The sequence below is a fragment of the Aulostomus chinensis genome, chromosome 6 (assembly GCF_037954235.1).
Source record: "Aulostomus chinensis isolate RoL2024-O1b breed Wild chromosome 6, RoL_Achi_v1.0, whole genome shotgun sequence".
Lineage (NCBI taxonomy): Eukaryota > Metazoa > Chordata > Actinopteri > Syngnathiformes > Aulostomidae > Aulostomus > Aulostomus chinensis.
Window position 1 is genome coordinate 12,683,365 of NC_141325.1, and position 21,628 is coordinate 12,704,992.

The 21,628-nt window shown below is 40.5% G+C and overlaps 1 protein-coding gene across 6 annotated transcripts in view; it reads left to right on the top strand.

Moving 5' to 3' along the window:
- The window catches only part of slc23a2 (solute carrier family 23 member 2), a 42,386-nt gene extending 20,996 nt beyond the window's left edge, over nucleotides 1-21,390 (top strand). For all 6 annotated transcript variants that reach the window (XM_086206555.1, XM_086206557.1, XM_086206556.1 and 3 more), the window contains 13 exons: nucleotides 1,925-2,023; nucleotides 3,661-3,777; nucleotides 4,886-5,043; nucleotides 7,189-7,277; nucleotides 7,514-7,581; nucleotides 8,363-8,544; nucleotides 10,270-10,390; nucleotides 10,902-11,058; nucleotides 14,988-15,135; nucleotides 15,279-15,384; nucleotides 16,359-16,626; nucleotides 17,025-17,120; nucleotides 17,825-21,390. In XM_086206555.1, coding sequence (XP_086062681.1) covers nucleotides 1,925-2,023; nucleotides 3,661-3,777; nucleotides 4,886-5,043; nucleotides 7,189-7,277; nucleotides 7,514-7,581; nucleotides 8,363-8,544; nucleotides 10,270-10,390; nucleotides 10,902-11,058; nucleotides 14,988-15,135; nucleotides 15,279-15,384; nucleotides 16,359-16,626; nucleotides 17,025-17,120; nucleotides 17,825-18,102 — 1,887 coding nt within the window. In that variant the 3' untranslated portion in view covers nucleotides 18,103-21,390. The remainder of the gene's footprint in view (nucleotides 1-1,924; nucleotides 2,024-3,660; nucleotides 3,778-4,885; nucleotides 5,044-7,188; nucleotides 7,278-7,513; nucleotides 7,582-8,362; nucleotides 8,545-10,269; nucleotides 10,391-10,901; nucleotides 11,059-14,987; nucleotides 15,136-15,278; nucleotides 15,385-16,358; nucleotides 16,627-17,024; nucleotides 17,121-17,824) is intronic.
- Nucleotides 21,391-21,628: the final 238 nt, after the last annotated feature.

Here is a 21,628-nt window from a genome sequence, read left to right on the forward strand (position 1 = left end):
AAAATGTACATTTTAACAACCATCCTCCAAGCAAAACTACTAAAAAGACAACTAATCAGTTTCTGCTTTGATTCTGCAGCTATGCATGGCTGAAAATTGTTTTCATTTATAACAACTCGATTCAGACATGTAATCCATTTATGAAACAGTATGAATTTTTTTGTTTTGTTTTAGCAGAATGTAGAGAAGCTAAAAATAGGAAGCAGTCAGAGGAGAAATATCTCCATTAGGAGGATACATGGTTATAGAATTTTGAACATTGCTGCTGTCACAATCTGTTCGTGAGTTTTCTTCGCAAAGCACCAAAAAATAGCTCTTCTAGATCGACAGTCCAAAACACGATCCATAGCATCTCGGAGAGCTTGTTACTTATCACTGTGACGAAAATACACGGCCCTGGTGAATATCATTGAGCTATCAAGCGTCATATTCAAAACAGGTCTTCAATGTAGAATCAGAAAAAGAAATCATATTTCTCTCTCTCGCTCTTGACCCCCCCCTTACTCTACTGCTGTTTTATATTTATATGTGTATGTGTATATATATATATGTGTGTGTGTGTGTGTGTGTGTATATGTGTGTGTGTGTGTATATGTGTGTGTGTGTGTATATGTGTGTGTGTGTGTATATATATATATATGTGTGTGTGTGTGTATATGTGTGTGTGTGTATATGTGTGTGTGTGTGTATATGTGTGTGTGTGTGTATATGTGTGTGTGTGTGTGTATATGTGTGTGTGTGTATATGTGTGTGTGTGTGTGTGTATATATGTGTGTGTGTGTGTGTGTATATGTGTGTGTGTGTATATATGTGTGTGTGTGTGTGTGTGTATATATATGTGTGTGTGTGTATGTATATATATATATATATATATATGTATGTATGTGTATATAATATACAGTATATGATATACACACACACACACACCCTGTATTTACTTTGTGGTCCTTTTCATTAACTAAAGGTTTTAATACTGTTTACACCACTGTATTAAACAAGATAAAACATGAAACCAGCTGGTTTCTGTCAGACTCTAAGATAAACTCGGCCCCATGAGGCTTCTCTTGTCATTTTCTGCAGTCATTGACTTTATCACAAAGGTTGAAGGAAATATGAGAGATGCTTAACTTCCTTTTGCTCTATTGTTCCATTTTGAAAAGATGTCTGTGCTACTGTCCAACCCCAAAGCTTAGATATGATTTTATACACTTGACAAACCCTTTTACATGGAGAGAGACTATGCTGCGGGCGGAAGGTACAAACAAGCAAAGGTGATGACTCACTCTGGGTTTTTTTGAACAAACGATGACAGGATTGCTGAGTCAAGAATCACTCTGACCAAGTACCACCAGTCTGTCTTGACTGTGTGGTTACAAAGTTCATGTTTGCATCTGATTTTCAAAACGAGATTTTTTTGCAGATAATGTATGTTGTGATATAACAGTAATTTACTTTAATTCACAAAAGTGGTTCAGGCAAATATGTCACCATGGTAACTTAGACCTTACCTGCTAAGATTCTGATAAAGATGGAAACGGAGCAGACAGTGTTTTACCACCTACTGAGGGTTCTGAGTCTTCCTGGTTTAGATTTTATTTCCCCCTATTTTCTGCAATTCATTTTAAAACCAAATACAGAGACAAAGCCCCGTAGTACAGTTTGAAGTAGGCTTTACCATTGTGTTCTTTTTCATAGTCTTAGATCTACATGTGCTGTTACACAAATGTTCTTTTCTATTGCACCTTGCCTGTGTTTTTATATGCCATTGTCAGCTGGCCAGTAATGCGTCACCTCCGTGACAATCATCCCTCTGAACACATTGTAGCTTTCCAGCAAGCTTTAGCCAAATATAACCAAGCTTTCCCTGCATTGTCTTATCAGAATCAATATTATGCTGAAAAATCTAAATCATCCTTGCGTGTAGGTGGTGGTAAACGGAGTGGGCGGTGCGAGCGGAGACCAGGATACTGAGAACACTGAGCTGATGGCTATCTACACGAAAGATAATCAAGGAGCAGAAAAGGTAACGAGGGAAAACACAGTTCTAATGTGTTTTTCCATTCATCCACAGTGAATCAGTTCAGTCTTGTGGAAAAGTTACAAAAACAGATTGACGTATTGTCACATGTTAAAATGCTTAGTCATTCTCTTACAAGCTCGTACTCGTGCTGTGCAAGTTTTTGTTTACAGTCAGCCTCAGTGGTTCCATGAATTTCCCTTTTTTAAAAAAAAAAAATTTTGACTCTCCTACTTCAACTTTTGCTCATATTGACATAAATTCACTCGAAAGCACCAGTGTGTAGGATTTAAACTGGCAGTAATGGAACACCGGTGGAGGGGTCACATTGAAACCTCGCTCAACAGTGAAGCTAAAATGAAATTTTTACCTGAGTGTTTTATTCCGATAGAACCAGAAAGAGGTCTGAAGTTTGTTGTTGTTGTTTTATGAGCTTTGTGGTCAAAGACGGATAGGCAACAAAGATAAACATGGGTTTATGGAAAAGCTGCACCCATGAAAATAACTAAGCGCTAACAGTGGCTTTCCCACACACTTGGAAACGGAGATTTAGGCGAGAGAGCGAAGCGTCTTTATTAAATTTTCGACATGTAAACCTGAAATGTCTTACATTGAGTTCATTATCGCCATTGTAGACCAGCGTATTGTTCCACATTTGACCTGGCTGACGTATTAATGGCTACACTGAAGATGCACCTCAAGTGTTACTCAGTTACACCACTTGGTTGAAATCTTTAAAGCTATTAAATAATAAATGCCATTAAAATCACATAATGGTCCTTTTCAAACATAGTAAGTCCATCTGATTATCTGGCATTTTTTATTTGGAGAAACGAAAGAGGTGTCGTCCTGATCGCTAAACATGATCTTCCTTGTTCTTCATACTAACCATTTTTCACTGTGAAATATAATGTGTCAGAAGTAATCAATCCATAGTTCAGTAAAGCTGCCAGCAATAAGAAAAATTGTACATGGAAAATCTTTTGCTCTTGAATGGGTCAGAATAGGAGTGATTTTTTTTTTTTTTTTGAAGGAAAAAAGTAGCCATTCAAGGTTAACAAAGTTGGCTTTAAAGCAGCATGGAAAGTCATGAATCTGTTTTTTGTTTTGATCTTATGCAAAACTGTATCAATCCTGTTTACCGCAGCTAGAACAGTCCCATCATTTCACAAAAGTGATTTAAATTTAAATGAAAATATAAATTTTAACAGTTTAGTTGGTGAGTTAAAAGCAGGGTTGTGTTTCTCTAAAGGCCTGGTCTTTTGCAGTTAAATCATACAAAAAAAATCGATACACAGTAGCTGCCTGCCAGAAAACAAGGTGTGCCTCAGCACTCTGTCTTTACATTATCTCTGTAATGTGCTCTTGTCACTATGACTGTGCATGTTTCATTTCTGAGAAAGTGAAGCGGTGTGACCTTTTGTTCGTGGTTCACTCTTTGTTGCCATTTTTAGAGTCTTCTGTTCCTCGTGAATAAAATAGGCACATTGACTTTTTAAACCACTGTGAGATTGATTGTGTTATTTAGCAGAAATTCTGATTCTATAAACTGGATCTATAGGTTATGAAGTCATTAAATGTGTTTGTGTGTGTGTGTGTGTGTGTGTGTGTGTGTGTGTGTGTGTGTGTGTGTGTGTGTTTAGAGCTCGATGTCAGAGACGTTGGATAGCACAGACAGCGTGGATGCCAGGAGGATGGACATGATCTATACCATCGAAGACACCCCGCCCTGGTATTTGTGTGTGTTTTTAGGCTTGCAGGTAAATGCACAGCTTGACAGCATGTTTTCGCTTCACACTGACTCACCAGCCATAAGTATACCGTACAGTATTTGTGTTGCTTGACGAATGTACGTTTAACCTGAACTGTCTGACGATTTGCAACAAAAACATGCACCTGCCAATATACAATATGAGTGTGGTGTCGTGTTCTTTGCTGTGGCCGGGCTTATCATGTCAGTGCAATATTTTTCATCCAACCATCCCCACACAAGACACAATAATAGGAATTAGCTCGCAGCAGTCGTCAGCACACATTGACCGTTTAGTGGGCTAATGAGCTCACTGTCTGACCACCATTCACTCAATATTGCTGTGTTGTCAGACAGTACGTCTGACAATACTGCATGGACCCGAGAGGATGAAACGACCAAAGAGTATGACAAAAGTACCCCAGATAAGCTTTTAGTGAGTATATAACCAGTTAGGAGCTGTTTGATGTTCAAAATATTTCTTTGGAACAAAAAAAAGGCAGAAGAAATATTGAACACAGATCAGTGCATCAAAAACAAATGATTTTTTTATTAACCGTTAAAAAAACAAAAACAAATCTGTCAAGAAATTATGTTTGGGAGAGGAAGAAACAACAACCTGGGAAACAGTTTCTAAACCTGCAGTCGTTTTGCAAGAATAAATAAGGCCAGAAAGAGAATGTAAATTTGCTGAACAAATACCTGTATTTTTCCCTATGTTTTAAATCCATGTGGTTCTGGTTTTTGGCCATTTTAAATTCATTACGGGGTTGTAGGTGATTTTATCCATAGCTTTTATGAGATCTGTTAAACACAAACAGTAGATTAGTCAGCTTAGGGTATCTTTGTACAATCAAGAGAATTGATTATGAGGGATTTTGTACCCATGTGTTCCCATTTTGTTTCCAATTACCTCAACAACTAAAGATTTATATTAGTCCTGATAGATTACAGGCAGATAATAAGAGTGCTGTAATCTCAGTATTGAATTTATTGGTTATCTTACCCATAGTGACCATAAAAACCACTATACTTTGCTTCAGCTATGGCGCCATTGTACTTGGCTCCCTTTGTTTAATGAAGTCCATTAACAACAGATGCTGCTTGTTTTTTTTCAGCACTACTTGACGTGTTTCAGTGGAACAATAGCTGTCCCGTTCCTCCTCGCAGAGGCGATGTGCGTCGGCTTCGACCAGTGGGCCACCAGCCAGCTCATCGGGACCATCTTCTTTTGTGTGGGGATCACCACCCTTCTACAGACTACGATTGGCTGCAGGTACACCAGTTCTCCATCACGTACTCTATATACTAATAAAAACTTCGCTATCAACACACAATAAACACACACACAAACATCGTATGTCCACACACTTCCCTCCACTTTCTCCCTCTCATCTCTAAGTACCTCTTAACAACAATGGTTCCTCTTTTGCATTCCTCTTCATGTCAAGCTGGAGAGTGTTCAAGTGCATTCAAGTAGGCGCTTAAAAAAACGTTAGTTACATTTCTGTTTTGTGTTTTCAGTCGTAAAGGTCCAAATACCTGGTATTTCCAATTTCAATATGATTTTAAATATCTTTAGAGACCAAGTTAGTTTCATTCTTGTGACTTTTTTTTTAGATGTTCCCCGTTCTCTGAATTTAGCCATTGTTTAGCTTGAGGCCTGTGACGTGAGCTCTATGTAGTTCAACTGTTAATTCAGGGTGGAAAAAACGTTATTGTCCTGGAGTAAAAATAGATTACCACATAGTAGACCCCCCCCCCCCGTTTTTTTGTTTTGTTTGTTTAACATAAAACTTGATCTGTTCCATCGAGTTATAGCAGAGGTTGACTTTTTCCTTGTCAATCCCAGTGGGCGGCACCAATCCTGCCAAGTTCCTTCATAGTCAAGATGCTTTGTGTTCTTTGCACCAACAAGCAGGCCAGGACTAATGGCTTGATACACACAGGTCGTTTAATTCCAGTGAGGAAACGGTGAATATTGCCCCTATCACTGGGTTATAACAAGAAAGAAAAAAAGAAAAAGAAAAAAAAGCTTTACACAATCCACTGGAGAAACAGGAACAAACCTAGTTTCTTCCTTCTGTCAGCTCAGACTCTATTTGTGACTTTAAGTAACAGAATGCACAATAATAGAAGCGGCTCAACACCCTTCACCAGCTTGTTTAGAGAGAATTGTTTCAGCAAGTTATTAGGGCCTGAGCCAGTCCCTGGCGAAGACCCTATTATGTTTCGAAGTCACACTCGCCACTTCAAAAGTAAATTTGACCCCCTAAACATGCATGAAAACTCACCAAATTTGGTAAGCACATCGGGTGCGGCGAAAAATTCGATAATTAAAAAAAATAGAGGCGCTCTACTCAATAGCGCCACCTACATACACAAAAAACCACGCCACAGACTGTAGGAATGTCCTACAGACATGGGACAAACACCATTGAACTCATCTCATCAAGACGGATAAATCATACACTCACACCCCTGACCTAACTGTAACAGGATGTCCACAATTTGGACACGAATGTCTAATTTTGCGCCCCGAACAAAATCTATCTCCTCCTAAACCGTAAATGCCAGGGCTTCCAAACTTTCACACATTACTCTCCCAACTGTGCTGATTAAAAGTTGTTCAAGGTTAATATACTACGCGCTCGGTTTGGATTTTATGAGCCGTCAAAGTGGGGGAGACACTTTTCGCCTTACAATGGAAGTCTTTGGGGAGAGCGTGTCCTCTCAGGGTACATACTCTCAAACAAATGCTTCTCACATCTACACCATACATTCCACAGCTTTTAAAAACACACCACTGTATTCCTGACAAAAATCCCTACAAAAATATGGTATTTTGTGTGACTATTGACCAACGTATGCCGACTTATTCAGCTTTTACACACTACATTTCTCTGAATCCTCCACTCTCTCCACTCCAGCACAGATCAGACACAGTGCAGCGGGGGAGGGGTTCTTAAAGGGCCAGCTAGCAGCTCTGCTCTCACACTGTGCAGCGCACTGAGGCTCGTATCTCCTAAACTACAAGGCCTAGGGATTTGCCGATTACACCGTTGGATTCGGGCCGGCGATCCGGCCGCGGTTAGGCGGGGGCTCAGGCCCTAACAACGCTGCTTGCAGCTTTAATTAGTTGTGAATTTTAAACAAGTATGACAAGGAAACCCGCAACCATGCAAGTCTTATGGGTGCTGTAAATGCAACATGGCTAAAAACACAATTATTTTCAGCTTAATGTGATTACACAATAATGAGAACACAGTCATGAATCAGCGTGTTCCTCCATAGTGTTTTGAAGTGCCTGCATCTGGTGGCTTGGGAGAGAAGATGACCTACTTTTACTAAAATGATTCCTCTCCTGTTTGATTGCTGGTCCTGTTGCCATCACTTCTCATGACTGTTTGCATGTTTCCAGGTTGCCTTTGTTCCAGGCCAGTGCTTTCGCCTTCCTCGCACCAGCCAGGGCTATTCTGTCACTGGACAAATGGAAGTGCAATACCACAGGTAAGACTCCATTAGTCTCTCTCACTCTCGACTGCAGACAAGCCCATCTGATATAACCTTGTGATGAGGGTTATTATATCCTCTATTACATCGACCGTAAATCCAGATACTCTGCACAGCAAAGGTTGCAAAGGCAGTAGAGAATTAAATAGTAACTTTAGTTTTTCATTTCACATTCTGATCATATTAATGTCTCGTTTTTTTTCTTAACCTCTCCTCCTTTTAACGATAACCAGAGGTTCCTGCAACCAACGGCACAGAGCTCCTCTCCACAGAGCACATCTGGCACCCCAGGATACGAGAGGTGAGGCACGATGTACTCTTCAGAAGTGGTGTCAGTAGAAATCAGAGGAAAGAGTTTAAAAAAACAAAACAATGGGAGCGGAAAAGGGACTAGATGTGCTAGACCATGTTCTGGGTGGAATCTTTAAATCTTATTTAACTTCAGTGGAAAAACTTACACAACTATTGTTGAGCAACTGATGTTTGTCTTTATGAAAGCATGACAGTCATTCAAATAGACACATTGTGGCTGCAGGCGTGGTTGACTGTGACAGGAGTTGTTAATTTGCATTAACCTTTTTCTGTTTGTGTAAGCCACTTGACTAATGGTTTTGGCTGACACTTTAATAACACTAAACTCAATCCACCGAATCAGATTGTTGAACGGGAAATCGATGGTCTAAAAGCGACAGGCACGTACCGCTGATCAGATGTGATGGTAGAGAACACAAAGACAGATGATGGCAGGAGGACAAAATTCATTTGGTCAAATAAAAATGAAACCTGCGTATCTCATAAGCACATCCCCTCCAACCTGTCAGATTTTTATTTTCTGTTGTCACCAAGTGAAAAAAAATGTTACTGACATCTTGTAAGTGGTAAAAAGGGTTCATTCCACTTTAACAACTTAGAAAATCACACTTCAGAGCAATGTCATTCCAGTTTCCCCTTCTGTTGAGGAGTTTGATGTCTATAGCAGAAGATTAAGAATGATATTTGCCGTTGTTTGTACAATTAAACCCTGCAGCAAGATGCAAAAGATTTATGATATTCCTGTCTTGACCCTTTTCTTCCTCTGTCAGATCCAAGGGGCCATTATTGTGTCCTCTCTGGTGGAGGTGTGTATCGGGGCGCTGGGTCTGCCTGGAATCCTGCTGAAGTATATTGGACCTCTGACTATCACCCCGACTGTGGCCCTCATAGGCCTATCAGGGTTCCAGGCTGCAGGAGAGAGGGCAGGAAAACACTGGGGCATCGCTATGCTGTAAGTGCAGGCTGGCATGCAGCTGTCAAGAAAAACATTGCTTGTGCGAAAATCCACTGCTCTTCTGTAGTGACTTCCTTTACGCCGACTTTGTTGCTTGGTAAGGCATCAGATCGACAATTGTAGAGGATAATGCTGCCGAAAAAGAGCCTTTTCCTCTTTTATGAGCTGCGGTGACTCAAATCAAACTGCCAACAGACAGACATTGCTGTCCAGATTATAGCCACATTTTAGAACAAAGTATTTACATAATTGCGTCTCCTAACTCGACTGTTGATGCCAACAAAAACAACTTTGAAGATGTGACCTCCTTTACAAAGTATGAAGTAATTTGAGTGTCCGAATATGGATTAACAGAATATTCTACACCCTCTTAAATGAGCGCACGGATGTCTTTCCAGAGGCGGCAGAGGGAAAGCACTTCTCCCCATCAGACATAAAGCACTGGATCATAAGTAAACTATAGCCATACAGAACACTAATGCAGGCTAGTGTGTCTCACAGGTTGATGATTTACTTGCAGAGATGGATGAAACAACATGGAACTACACCCACTGCATCAATGCATTTTCAAATATAAACTATTCATGCTATGGCTTGGCTGACTTCTTGAGAGTTATTATTCACTGACAGATGCTAAACAGATCACTTTCCATCGCGGTTTAGTCCAGAGTTGTTACCTTGTGACTAGATAATCATGGTCTTCGTGGCTTTATATTGTGTGGACTGTTCCCGACTGATGTTGCTGCTCATGTGATCGCATGTTCACGTGATGCACTTTTTCTACTGCCCCCAAACTCTTCTCTTTGAAATTTAGGCATTCACAAAATCTAAATATTTATATTTTATTCACCTCTAGGGAATAAAGTCCCAAAATGCAGCACTGTCTGTGGCTGACAAGCTAGCATAACTGACACGAAATGCACTGCCAGCTAGAACGTCAACCAGACTCTACAGTTATTTACTGAGATCAAACTAGGAGAGGTGGGAATGCAAATAGGCCTGAATGATGTTCCCGCTTTGTTCACACATTGCGAAAGTGATCTCATAGAGCTCCAAGACTCCGCTGGTTCTGTAATTAACCAGTCAAACAGAAATATATCAGACACTGGTTTGGCTGGTTTATTACTGTCACATGATGATAAAGGTCTGCTTGTCCATGCACATTATGCTAGAGCCCATCAATGGGAAATGGAAGCTGACATTCAGGGTGTGTGTGACATCAGTTCATGCTGTGTCACGACTGTAGCTCTCCGTCTCTCCCAGCTCCGCGGGGACTATGGAGGATACGTGCTTTTAATTGCCACTGATGTGCTCTTTCCCAAGCAGTTGAGATAATTAATTGGCTCTAAATCCTCTGGGGTCTTCGTTAGATGTATACGAGAGGGGACGGAACATGTTTACACAGGATGCTGCTAAATTTCACGTCTTCTGTCAGAAGCTAGTCTTAAATGATGGGAAAAGATTTTTTGACGTTAATACTGGTTTTACCTCCACTATTGACCCTAACCATAGATGAAGATAGGGGCTTATTTCAATCCAAACAACTGACACATTTCATTTTTATTCTAAAGGCAGTTGATTAGTGACACGCAGCTGTGATTTGTGTCTTACTGCACTTTCAACCCACTTATTTATGTTTAAAAATAGAGTTTCAATGGGGCTCTCATCTTAGTTAAATAAATTGTATTTCCACTAACTGAGGTTGATTGTTTCTGTCTGCAGGACTATTTTCTTGGTGCTGCTCTTCTCCCAGTATGCCAGAAATGTTCACTTCCCTCTGCCCATCTACAAAGCAAAGAAAGGCTGGACCTCCTACAGGCTGCAGGTTTTCAAGATGTTCCCTGTAAGTACATGCTTAAGGTACACATTTATTATGTGACCTGAATATTTAGATTTGTTTTTCTTGGAATATGTTCCGCTGTCTGACAATGACCTCAGGCTTCTTTAACCCAGCCCCCCCCCCCCCCCCCCCGCCTCTCCTATTCAACAAAGCTAATCTCGTACTCAGTGGGAGGTTAAGAGGTTTTCCCTCTGCGCTCTGCTATGTGGAGTGTAAATCAGTCTTTTTCTGCCCTCTGCTGGTGACGTATTAAAGAGCAGACAATAGAAGAGTCTGATTATTTTAAGCTCACTAAACTGCGATGTGTCTGGATTTACTATCTCCCCAAGGGACACCAGACTGCTTTTTTTTTTTCCAACATCTTTTTGTTGGGTCACTTTTTACAGTTGAAATGCCAGCATACCACAGCCCAGGAGCTTGACAACAACACGCAACACAGGTTTTCGGCCAGACTTTCTTGATGTTACCATGTTTTGAATGTATAAATAAGTATTTTCACCTCTCTTTTACCCAGATCATTATGGCCATCCTGGTGTCATGGCTGTTATGCTTCATTTTCACTGTAACGGATGTATTCCCACCTGTGAAGGATAAGTATGGTTTCTACGCCCGCACAGATGCTCGCCAAGGAATCCTGGCAGCTGCCCCGTGGTTCAAAATCCCATATCCATGTAAGTGTCATCATTGCTGCAGGTAGATTGCTATTACTCATTCACGTTATGACTGGCAATTTCACGTTATGACTTGCAATAGAAAAAGAATGTTTAAATTGCCAAGAAACAGGGTAATGTCAAATTAAACATTCATTCCATGTCAACCACAGTCAGTACACGGTCCTATAGATACTGCTTCTAACATATCAAAGCGAGCAGTCTTAAATGTCAGGTCATTAGCAGGCAAATCATTTCTAATCAGTGATTACATTATACAGCACAACCTGGACTTCATGTTCCTAACTGAAACGTGGTTAAGCCAAGAAAACAGTGCAGCAGTTCTCATTGAATCAGCGCCCCCTAACTTCAGTTTCATAAGTGAAGCTAGAGTGGATAAGAAAGGAGGTGGAGTTGCAATTTTGTTTAATGAAACCTTTCAATGCAGGAGGATGTCATATGGAAGTTTCACCTCCTTTGAGTATGTTGCAATTCAGTTGAGAGCATCCTCTCGTGCAATATCATTAACCATCTACAGGCCCCCAAAACATAATGCACTGTTTTTTGATGAGTTTTCCAAACTACTGTCTATTATCTGCATTGGGTTTGACTGTGTTATTCTAGTGGGGGATTTTAACATTCATGTTGATAATGTGAAAGATGGATATGCAAAGGAACTCTTAAATACTCTGGATATCTTTGGACTCTCCCAGCATGTAACGGATCCAACACATAACAAGGGCCACATATTAGATCTAATTATCTCCAAGGGTCTGAACATTTCTGACGTTGTGGTGAGGGATGTTGCTCTTTCTGATCATTATTGTGTTCAGTTTAAAATGACTATCCCTGCCAATCTTAGCAAAAGTGAAGCAGAGGTGATAAGAAAGCGGTCTATGAACAACAGCACTGGTACATTATTCACTCAGGCTTTTACATCATCACCAACTCTGCCCTTAGCCTCAGTCAATGACCTTGTTGATAGTTTTAGCTCCAGGGTTATGACTGTTATGGATGCCATTGCTCCAATTCAGACCAAAGTTATATCTGGCAGAAAAAAGTCACCATGGAGGAACACCATTCTGGTGAAAACTCAAAAAAGAAAGTGTAGGCAGGCTGAACGCAGATGGCGTAAAAACAAACTCCAGGTATACTATGACATTTATAAAGAGAGTCTTCACATTTATAATTAAGAATTGAAAAAGGCAAGACAGTCTTTTTTCTCTGAGATGGTCAAAAATAACACCAACAATGCCCTCACCTTATTCACTGTTGTCGACAGACTGACAAACCCTTCGACATCTTTTCCTGCTGAACTGGTGTCCAACAAGTCATGCAATGACTTTGTCTTATCTTCTGAATTTTATCCGTAAAAAAGACTGCAAACAGTATGTGGCTCCTCCAAAAGCAACTTCGTTATGTCACCAGTTCCTCTTCAGTTTCTCAGAAATCTAGAAACATTTCAACCCATAGACCATGCAACTCTGACAGAAACGGTTCAGAATTTAAAAACCACGATGTACTGCCTTGATATGATGCCTACAAGCTTGCTGAAAAGTTTTTTTAAATGTGTTTCATCAGATGTATTGAGGATAGTAAATGCTTCTCTTCAATCAGGTCAATTTCCCAGGGCACTGAAAACTGCAGTAATCAAACCTCTCTTAAAAAAGCCTAATCTGGATGCTTCAGTACTAAGTAACTACAGACCCATATCTAACCTTGCGTTTTTGTCAAAGATCATTGAGAGAGTTGTCTATCAACAAATTCATTCTTTCCTGACCCAAAACAATCTCTTCAATGCTTTCCAGTCAGGTTTTCGACCACACCATAGCACTGAAAACTGCACTTATTAAGGTGTTAAATGACATACGCCTTAATACTGATGCATCTAAAATATCAGTATTGGTACTGCTTGACCTCAGTGCCGCATTCGACACAGTCGATCACACCCTGTTGCTCGACAGACTTGAGAGGTGGGTTGGACTTTCTGGTGCGGTGCTAAATTGGCTCAGATCTTACTTCGAAGATCGTGACTTCTTTGTCTCGCTTGGGAACTGTGAATCTGAGCGAACAAGGATGACGTGGGGTCCCGCAAGGCTCTATTCTTGGGCCACTTTTGTTCAACATATATATGCTCCCACTGGCCCAGGTCATAGAGCACCATAACATCTCTTACCACTCATATGCTGATGACACACAACTTTATATTACAGTGTCGCCATGCGATTACAGTCCACTGCATTCACTGAGTGACTGTATCCTACAGGTCAATCAGTGGATGGGCCAGAATTTTCTCCAGCTCAGTGCAGAAAAGACAGAAGTCATTGTGTTTGGTCCAAAAAACGCAAGGCTTAAGGTCAGCAGCCAACTTGACTGAATGACACTGCAAACCACTGACCAAGCTAGAAACCTTGGTGTTGTTATGGACTCAGACCTGAATTTTAAGAGCCACATAAAAACGATCACTAAATCAGCCTATTATCATCTCAAAAACATTGCACGAATTAAAGGATTTCTCTCTAAACAAGACATGGAAAAACTCATCCATGCATTTATTCTTAGTAGGCTACATTATTGTAATGGTGTCTTTACAGGTCTCCGTAAAAAATCAATCAAGCACCTGCAGCTCATCCAAAATGCTGCTGCCAGAGTCCTGACCAACAGTAAGAAAATGGACCACATTACACCTGTTCTTAAATCACTGCACTGGCTCCCTGTGTGTCAAAGGATTGAGTTCAAAATCCTGTTACTGGTCTATAAGTCACTAAATCGGCTTGAGCCGAAATACATGTCAGACCTGCTGACTGGGTATGAAGCATCCAGACCCCTCAGGTCATCAGGGACAGGTCTACTCAGCGTCCCCAGGGTCAGAACCAAACAGGGTGAAGCTGCTTTCAGCTTCTGTGGTCCACACCTGTGGAACAAACTCCCTGCATCTCTGTGGGGGGCACAAACTCCCAGCTCATTTAAATCAGGGCTGAAAACACTGCTGTTTACTGCAGCCTTCTTATAGTATTGATTTGGGATTGATCTGGGTGATTTGGTATTGATGGATTGATTTAATATTGATTTGTCTGCTGTCGAAGTGATCTTAAACTGTTTAATTGATTTTAAAGGATTTTTGAATGTTTTAATTCATGTTTTTGATTTGAAACTGATTCTAACTTTCAATTTCTCTTTCCCTCTGTAAAGCTTTATGAATTGCCCTGTGTATGAATGGTGCTATACAAATAAATTTGCCTTGCCTTGCCGTCCTAACCACATAGTGGTCAGTCTTGGAAAAGATAAAGAAATAGGGCCTGACTGATATATCAGCCATTATTGGCCCATCACAGTTATATTGTATACGTGTATATGTTTTCTGATATACGCTGATATTAAAAAAAGAAGAAGTTTTTTATTGCACATAAATTGAAGAAAACAATGCCTCTGGGGGGGAAAATGATGTAATGGGGTGTGTCCAGCAGAGAGCACGCCCCCTATGCCTCTGCCCTATGTATTTTTTTTTAATTAATTTTTGTCTTTACTTAATTGGTCAAGTATGACAAAATCATGAAATTGGTGCACAATAACCGTAGAAAGGGGATATTTTCAGTCCTGCGCAAAAATTCACCATATCGGTTGCAAATATTGTAATCAGTCTTTTTTTTTTTTTTCCTGCTCTAAAATGGGTATCTGTCCAAAAATCTCTCATCAGTCGGGCCGCACTTGGAAATCTTGCAGCGCACAGAAGCATTTTAGCTGGATTCACACAGTCACCCACATTCAGCACAGCCTGTTACTTTAAATGGATCCCATGAGATCCAATTTCAAAAATATGTAGGTAAAGTACAGGCTGAAGCACCATCTAATGACAGGGCAAACGTAGCCCTTTTTGTTTGTGATGATTTGAAAGGTTATTTTGAGGACATTCCCTGTTCTTGACCCTTGCCATGTCTGTACCCCTCCAGTCCAGTGGGGGTTTCCTACTGTAACAGCGGCAGGTGTGATCGGCATGATGAGCGCAGTGGTGTCCAGCATCATCGAATCCATTGGAGATTACTACGCCTGTGCCCGTCTCTCTTGTGCTCCTCCTCCTCCCATCCATGCCATCAATAGGTGACTTTCTTTTCCCTTCTTTTTTTCCCTTCCCTTCTTTTTTCCCTTATTCAGTATGACCCTGCTTGTTAATGAATCGGAGCGCAGGCAATTGCCAGCGTTGCAGATACTGTAATTGGGTTGTTTATTTTGCGTCTCTCCAGGGGGATATTTGTTGAGGGCATTTCCTGTGTGTTAGATGGTCTTTTTGGGACAGGAAACGGTTCCACCTCCTCCAGTCCAAATATCGGCGTTCTGGGAATAACAAAGGTAACTCCTCTTCTGCCTTTCTTTTTTTTTCTTTTTTTTTGTCAAGTCATAAAATTCCAATTGTGCTCTGTCGTTACTGATATTGGATTACACCATCATATTCCCCCCCCACACGCACTAGAACCCTGCATGGGACTGCTTTTTTATAACTCCTCCCACCTCCGATGAGTGTCCAGTCACGGCTGCACCTGCAAACAACATTACCATTCATGCCACTGCAGTAATAGAGCTCTACTGATTTTTGTGTCTTATCCTTTCCCGCAGTGAAAACTAATACTTAGTGCGAATAGTTTGCAATGCATTTACTGTCTTAAGTTCACAAAAGACGTTTTCATTCCGTGCTGCATTACTTCCTCGTGAATCCAGAATTTTTTTTTTAAAAGTGTCCTGTTTTACAAAAGAGCATTGTCTGGTATAATCCAGGTCTTCATACCAGCCCTATATTTATTAATCCACAGGCACTTTGCAGTTCTGCTTTTATCTACTTTCAGCTTTCTTTGTTGACTCTGTCTCAGTCTTTCAGGATTTGGACCTGCAGTTGTTTTTTTTTTGTTTTTTTCATCCACCTTTTCCAGTTCACAGCAAAATTAAAGGTGCCAATTAATGTTGGGTCTCCAGGCAGTACTAGAGCACATACTCAGGTAGTCATTATTTCAGGGTACATAATATACCACAGTCGGCACTCAGCACGAACTGACTTTTATTTGACTTTGACTTTGTATTTCCAAATTTTTCCAACCCACAGTGAAGTACTTGTCTTTCCAGTTTGGGGTGGGAGAGAATGATAAATAAGTGCTGAATTTGACTTGTTGCCCGCTACGCTTGCTGTGCCGGGTCAGGCTGCCAAATCCTCAGTAATGTGCAAACAGGAGCTGACTGTGGAGATGAAAGAGCTGGAATTTAGATTATGAAAGTAACCTGACTCCTTCATACCATTCACTTCACCCTCCCCTGGTCTCTGCTTGGATCTCCAGGTGGGCAGCAGACGTGTGATCCAGTATGGAGCTGCCATGATGCTGCTGCTGGGGCTTGTGGGTAAATTCAGCGCCCTGTTTGCCTCCCTGCCTGACCCCGTCCTGGGAGCTCTTTTCTGCACCTTGTTTGGCATGATCACAGCAGTGGGACTGTCCAACCTGCAGTTCGTTGACCTCAACTCCTCCAGAAACCTCTTTGTCCTGGGCTTTTCCATCTTCTTTGGCCTGATGCTGCCGAGCTACCTCAAACAGAACCCGCTGGTCACAGGTGAGAAGAGAGACAGTAGCATGTCAACTACACATATGTTAACAGGTTAACATGATAGCTTTATCTTGATGAAAGTGACTTTGCAGTTCAGACATCAACAGGATGTTATGCACCAGTGTCCTGCAGTTATCATTTTTGGTTTCAGAGGCCGCTGTTGCTTTAAATAACATGGTGGGGCTTTAAATGTGCTCTGGCCATCATTCGTTGGCTATGCACATGTCATATTGTGGCTGGAGCCTCTCCCAGCCAACATTGGGCGAGAAGCGGGGTTCACCTTGGACGGGTCGCAGGGCCATCAGGAGGAATTAGGGGTTCAGTCACTAAATCACCTTTTTACCCAAAATAACATTAATTAATTTGATCTAACATGTCATTTTTTTTCTCATCCCCGCTTTCAGGAATAGTTGAGATTGACCAAGTGTTGAATGTGCTGCTCACCACTGCCATGTTTGTTGGAGGTTCTGTCGCTTTCATTTTGGACAATACAATTCCAGGTGAGACCATCAATCTGCCACTGTTTCTAACTTTTGTTAAACTGGTGGTGTATAGAAATACATAGTGAAACAACATGTACAAAGTTTACAAAAAATCCTTTGAGTCTGTGTCAAGTTGGAGGGGAGTATTTTGAAGAGATTATGTGACATCTCTAGTGTGGTTACACTTTTCAGAATTGGACCCAGACAGTGTTCTCTTCAATAATTTTAATGCTGAATTTAAAGCTGGCCATGGGAACTCATCTGACCTGAGGAATCGGCCAGTCAAACACAAAACATACTGTACTCAAGAGTACATCACATTCCCGAGCCTAAAAGTCCCCAACAGCAGCTGCAGCTAATGCCAGCATCATGCCTTGAAGTTGAGTAGTTTAGACTTATTATATAGAGACAATGAAGAAACACAAAAAGCGCTGTTATCTACTGATGAAGAGTTCCAGGTACTGATAACTGGTCAAACGTGAATGGTAGCCGAGCCCACTGGGGTTGCTAGGGTGTATACAGGCAGAGAGGTTATTTTCTAGATCTAATGTGCTCCCAGAAATACACTACACTACAAGGATGGTGGAGGGATGTGTGAACCCTCAAGGATTAGTTGTGCTTCAGGATTTCCCTTTTAAAATGTTGACTTTCTCTTTTATTAAAAGATCATACTGCAACTTGCATTTCTGTTGCCATCATAATAATCTCCCCTTTCTCCTCAGGTTCACCTGAAGAACGAGGCATCCGAAGGCTGAAGCGCGGCTCTGGTCTCAGTGCAGCAGAACTGGAGGGGATGAGATCTTACGACCTGCCCTTTGGAATGGACTTTATCCGCAGATATCCCATGTTCAAATATGTCCCCATCAGCCCCACCTTCACAGGATATCAGTGGGGGAGGCTACAGGATGCTTGTCGGAGCAGAATGGGACATGGGGATACAGTGAAGGGAGGAGGAATAGGAGGGGAAGGAGGCATAGCGCCAGGGGAGAGTCGGGTATAGCCATTGTGCTGTTCACTGAAAAATGCTAATTCTGTCTGAATTTGGGGAGCAAGGGATGGTACACTAAGATAAAAGGATGGGAGAGTGGAGGACAGAAACTGTGCAGGATTTGGGATCATGTGGAAGACAATGTGAAGCACCAACCCCTATCAGTATGTGTTTTCTTTAGCTTGTGTCACTTTCCACTATGCTATTTTAAGCATGCTATAGCAAGTCACAGCATGCTTTAGAAGATGTCACCGTGTGGGGTTTAGTTGGTGTGTATACATGAGTGTTTAGTATACAAAAAAAAGAGGGTTTGTGCATCTCTTTACTTGCACTTTAATCCATACGGAGATTGACAGGTGTCAAACAGTCCGAGCTGAATGTTCGGTGATTCGCCACCTCCAAATCACTGCTAACTTGTTCTGCCCGCATTGTTTCTATAATCAAAATGCACAAGGATTATGCCAATTGAACATTATGCAAATAAGAAATTCTCTATCAATCATTTGTATGCAACCACCTCAGATACACACATGGACACACACCAATGGCCTCTCCAGAGGTAGCTCGAGCTCTCAGATGCATGTAAGGTTGATGCAGGTTGATGACAATGGTTTTTCAGGTGCCCTCTCGCCATGCACAGTGATTGTGAAATTTGTTTTTTGCACTATCTGCCTCCTGAGTTCCGAATAAGAATGTCACTCCGCAGCTCCTCAGAATACTTTTAGCAGTTAATGGGACCCTCTCCTGTAGAAAAAGAGGGGAAAAAAGAACAAGAAAAGAAAAAAAACACAACCTGTATTGGCACTCTATTACATAAAGATGTTTTATATCGTGGTGTGCTGAAATACCTGAAGAGCCTATGAAAACGGGCGAAAAACTCACCAGTTTACATCTGTTAATTGTGTCAGTATTATCCGTCATTTACTAACTGTAAAACAGCACACCATCATCTCATTTATCACCTGTTCTGATAATTACTTTATTACATGTCTCTTCTAATATATGTTGGCACTTACATCATTAACATCATTATCCTGTACTGTCGTGACAACAGCAGTCCATTTTGCAAAAGTAATGGCACATACTAACAGAAATGTGGCCCTTTTAGGGGGATTAGAAAGCTTGTGTGCATAAATAGGAGGTTTTTAAAAAGATGGATTTAAATGCTCTGTATCCTGTCTCTGATGCAGGGCACCCTGATCCTCTGCATGGATCTTCTGTTACATTTTTGCAGTAAAAAAAATCCTACATTAACACATACAGAATCTCTGCAACAACAACAACAACAAAAAACATAGAATACACCACGAATCCATGGTGTAGTAATATTTCTCTGGTATTTGTAATTCTGAGATTTACTTGCGGTCATCATTGTGCCAGGAGTGTAATTTAGTTTGGCTATTCAAAGACGATAAGCTGTTTAGAGAGTTATTTCATTCTTTTGTTCTCTGGGTTGCTGATGCCATCAATCATCAACAATTTTCATGTATCCAGTAGTGCTGCCTTCCCTCGCATTCCTTCTCCTCCCATCGCGTCGCCCAAACTTCCGTGTAGTTTCCAGCTGTATGTTGTAGTTCAGACCGTGGCAGCACAAAAACAAGCTGAATAACGGAGGTTCAGAAACAGCGTAATGGACAGAGGTGTCATCACCTCTGATTTGACCGTGTGCCTCTCTGTTTTACACTGAGAAATTGAACGCATCAGAAAAAGTTTGTAACATTACGATGTTGTAGAAATTAAAAAAAAAAAAGAAAGAAAAAAAGTAGCACAATGAGAAAACTAAAAACGTAAAGAAAAGTACAAAATATTTAGCCAGAGATTTTTAAAGAAACCAAAAATCTAAATGTTCTTATTTGTCCACTTATTGTTCTGTTACTTTATACCAAAACCCCTTTTTTAATTTTATTTTTAAAAAATTGACCTTATCAAAAAATTTGAAAATTTATCCCAACTTTTTATATTTCTTCAGTGAGATCTATATATATTTATTTATGGGAAGAAAGTTTATACTTAATGATTGTTTGAAGCAGGTCTATGTGTCTCTTGCACAATGTTTGAAAGTCTATTTATTAGTTTACTGCCCTGTAAAGACGAGTGTGGCGATCGACCTCCTCCAGCCTCAGCTACAGTCGGTGCTTTTAGAAACTCTAACGTAACTTTTTCTAAAAGGTAGTTTCTAATGTTTGATGTACGCTGCTTTCATTCCATTGACATCACTTTTTGAGAGAAAAATTGTAAATGTTGAGCTGGATATTGAAATAGATGTTTTACTACAAGTGCTGTTTTTGCACATGTAAAGGTGCCAACGAGATCAGGGTCATAGTGAACACTGCTCACTCACCTGACGCATGCTTATCCAGATTTCTAATCACTGAGGAACATTTTACATTGACCTGATGACAAGTTGATGAACCCTTTGATATTTTGGCAAGCTAGAGAGCTCTAATGTGTGCAGGGAGTGAGCTTTAGCAGCAGTGTCCTAACTGCTGATTAGTTAAATTAGCAAAGTGACGCACCAGATTTATTTTGACTTCCCCGCTCAGTGAGCAGGAATGAAAAAGCAGAGGTCACTTTTTCGGCCCTTGTAGTCTATTACTTTTCCTGCGCACATTCTAATCACTTGTATGACATGTGACCTTGTTTTCTGTTGTATCATGTACATGCAACCAGCACTTCCTTACTTCATCTCCTGTCTTCTCCTCACCATCTATTTTCAGCCCCCTCCCTGGTCCTGCAGTAAAAAATATACCAGTGTTCTGTCATATTTAGTGTACCTCATTTCCTCCCCAGGAATTCTTACTGTTGATGTTTCTGGATGCAGGAGAAAAAGAATGGCTGGTCACCTTATTAAGAGTTGGTTGAGACAGCGAGATGAGACTTGGATGCCTTTATCTGTGCCTGTTTCCTCTTGATTGGATTTGAACGGATAAATGTGTTTTTTTAATCACTCAAAATTGTGACAGAATTGGGCCATCAGACACTTTAACAAGACAAGATGTCTTTTCTTGATGGTTTACTGGCTTGAATTACATACAAGTCAGTTGAACTACCAGATGACTCTTAAGAAGGTGTCCAGGGGGTGTGTAACACACATTGATCCCTTTCAGTTATTTTGAAGGGGGTGCTACCTGTAGAATATACTTTGATGTATTAAGTGTTTTATCTTTATACATTTTTTTATACATTCTTTTTATGTTTTTTGCAAGCAAATATTTGTAAAGAAGAAATCATAACTTTTAATCTTAAATCATGCTGGAAAGCACACCATTTTGTTGTACTTCTTATTTAAAAATAAGTAAATACATCTTGATCCTATTTTAAGTCTGTGGTTTGGTGAAATCTTTTGGTTTGTATTTTTAGGAAGTTTTCATATTGTATTTTTTTACTCTAACATTGCTTTCTGTTCATGTTAACACATTACCAGTACAAATCAATGAACAAGCTGAGAAAATTTAAATAGATGTAAAAAAAAAAAAAAAAAAAAAAAAAAAAGGAATAAAAAAATAAATGTATATTTAATGGAGTAAAGTTTGCTAAA